At 36.2% G+C, this 3,067-nt stretch overlaps 1 protein-coding gene across 1 annotated transcript in view; it reads right to left on the reverse strand.

Moving 5' to 3' along the window:
- Positions 1 to 3,067, reverse strand: part of CUL3 (cullin 3) — a 109,167-nt gene that overhangs the window by 26,504 nt on the left and 79,596 nt on the right. Inside the window, exons 8-10 of the mRNA XM_012642469.1 lie at positions 2,741 to 2,917; positions 900 to 1,070; positions 199 to 306 (exon numbers count right to left, since the gene is read on the reverse strand). Of these exons, the coding sequence (XP_012497923.1) occupies positions 199 to 306; positions 900 to 1,070; positions 2,741 to 2,917 (456 nt within the window). The remainder of the gene's footprint in view (positions 1 to 198; positions 307 to 899; positions 1,071 to 2,740; positions 2,918 to 3,067) is intronic.

Genomic DNA, 3,067 nt, shown 5'->3' on the forward strand with positions numbered 1-3,067 from the left:
AAATTTTTAAATAAAAAACATTTTAACATAAATAAAGTTAGGAAAAAAGGTAATATGGGGGAAAATAAGTACTTAGACAATCCATATGTTGTCACTAATGACACTTAAATGAAACTGTCATCTGCTAAATGGATGAAAACGCCCATTACAAAAAACTTTACATAAATATATGAAGTAGAAATCAATTCAGAATCTTACCCCAGTTGCTTGTAGATGTTGCCTGAATTCATCCATTGTTGTGTTTGAGATGCTCATATCCCTAAACATTCCTTCCAGTTTTGATGTGAACTGACACCCACATTCAGTCTGTGGAGAAAAAACACAAATGTACGCAAATAAATGGTAGATTTTTCTATGAAAAAATGTAGGAAGAAATAACTATTCCATGTTACTGCCATCCCTTATAGTCTGTTTTGTAAATCTTTCCGACAATTGCTCTATGCCTTTGGTTACCAAACTCAGGATTTTATTCTAAAATGCAGAGTGCTAGATTCTTTCAGAGATTCCAATATACCACCCCACGGAAGGTAGGGCCCACAACTCTGAATTTCTAACAAGCATTTCAAGCGATTTAGGCACAGGTATTCTATGGACCACACTTTGTGAAACAGACTTACATGGTAATATTCCCTTTATTGTTTCCCTTTTATTAATCCTCCCCCAGACCTCCATGAATGTATCCTGCCACATCAATAGAAATCCCAGCAAATTAGGACTATACTATAACTTAAAAAAAATGTAAGTTTGGCCTGTGTCCTACCCCAAAACAATCTATATTTATTTATTTCTAGAAATAAACATTTAAGATTAAGCAAGTAATTTCCCATCACATTACTGGTATGCAATCATGTGACAAACATTAGTTAGGTGCACTCCGTTCCATCTTATATATACCTTACCTTTAACTTAGATATCATATTTTTTTCAGAATCATCAGAAACACTTTTATTTGTGAGAAGTCTCCTTGCCAAGTGTTGTTTATAATAACGTTCAAATACATCTTTTTCTTGCATAAACCTAAAAAGGACCATTGCCTTATCCAATATTGTTTCTACTTCTTGTTCTGTTAGCTGCAAAATTAAAAGACAATTAAACAATTTTAGTTGTACAAAAACAGCTCCACAGTTCCCCTAAAACACTACTACTTGAAAATAAATAATAAATATCTGGTTGACGTATGTCAGAAGAAGGGATATGGTTTGAGAAAGTGCCCCCCACTTCACGTACTGGCACAATCCTTCCACTCTCACCCAGTGCAGCATTAATGAGGGGTTAGAGTGGAATTCCATTCATTAGAGGGCTACTGAAACGGGCGCATGAAGTAATATAGGACTGGATGAGGGATGACTGAGAACAGATAAAATTTCAGTCATAAAGAACATTTTATGACGCCTTTGTATAATATTTAGGCAGAAACTCCATGGCCAAAAGACAGGTCTTTCATTTAAGCTCATTCAAAACCTAAATTTTGCAAACAAAAGGTAATAATTTGTCATAATCCAAACAGTAAAAAGGCCACTTGTCTTTATTTATAAGGGCAAGATGATCCTGTGGCAGGTTGTGTTAGATATATTTAGAAAAATGGAAAACTGACATGGATGTGCAATTAATAGTCTTTTCCATTCTGTTCATCCTTAGTGTTCTTATTTCCTTATTACAGCTACTGCCTGTAAAACCTGTGACCATTTGTTGCAAAATTTTTCCTTTTGTTTTACAAATTTCCAAGATGATGTATAAAAAGACCAATTCGCATGATCAAAATATGCTTAAGTTGATTTTCTATGCTGTAGTGAGCTCCCAAGGTCCCAGAGATATCATAAAGGCTTGAAACTGAATGTTAGTCTATGCTTCCAAACTATTTTCTGAGAACTGTTCTACCTATGCCTTCACATTCTTGGCATCCAAATATGGTTTGATATATAACCTCCAGAACCAGATGAAAGCAAGGAATGTTATATACTACTGCAGAGTTGTTTTCTAGTTCTTTGTTATCTATAGATGCGGTCCCCAACCCTGGGCCATGCACCAGTACTGGTCTGTGGCCCGTTAGAAATCGGGCCACGCAGCAGGAGGTGGGCAGCAGGTGAGCAGGTGAAGCTTCATCTGTATGTACAGCTGCTTCCCATCACCCGCATCACCACATAAGCTCCACGTCCTGTCAGATCAGCAGCAGCATCAGATAATCATAGGAGTGCAAACCCTACTGTAAACTGCGAATGTTAGGGATCTAGGCTGCACACTCCTTGTGAGAATCTAATGTCTGATGAGCTGAGGTGGAGTTGAGGTGGTGATGCTAGCGCTGAGTGGCTGCAAATACAGATTATCATTAGCAGAGAGGTTTGACTGCACAATAAATGTAACGTGCTTGAATCATCCGGAAATCATTCCCCCCCCACCTCCTCATCTGTGGATAAACTGTCTTCCATGAAACCAGTCCCTAGGGCCACAAAGGTTGGGGACTAGTGATCTACAGCATGCCTCTCAGTCATAAAGATGACTGTTTAACAACTATAGTTGTGTGGTTGTTTGTATTTGATGCCAATTACATATTAAGTGAAATGTCAACGAACTTTTGATCATGTCAAATACTTCAAATAATACTTTTTAATAGACCAGAGCACATGTTTAAGCACAGCAAAGGGTTATGCTTAATTTTCTATCTACAAAATGTCCTACTTTTATATAAAATTTCGTATCAATAAAAAAAGTTAAATATATTTTCAAATGTATTACTACTTACCCCTTTGACTCCCTTTTTCAGCTTATCATCAATAAATAATGAGAGGTATTCGGGAGACCTGGAGTTGAGGTTGAGAAAATACTCAAAGTCACCCGCAATAGTTTGTTTAAAGAGCCGGTCATTATTGAACGATTCCTGGAGGAAGCGATCAAACCTACTCTTCAGATCCAATAAGCCCTTACAAATAAAAACAAAGAAATTTAGAAAACATTATAATAATTTTTCTATAAACAATACACTTATAACCATGTATGTTTAACTTAACTTTGGTAATAAAGTTTGTATTCAGTTTTCAATTTACAGATTCTGTATGATTATTTTTAAGCC

This window comes from Propithecus coquereli, unplaced genomic scaffold (genome assembly GCF_000956105.1).
Source record: "Propithecus coquereli isolate 6110/MARCELLA unplaced genomic scaffold, Pcoq_1.0 Scaffold18, whole genome shotgun sequence".
NCBI lineage: Eukaryota > Metazoa > Chordata > Mammalia > Primates > Indriidae > Propithecus > Propithecus coquereli.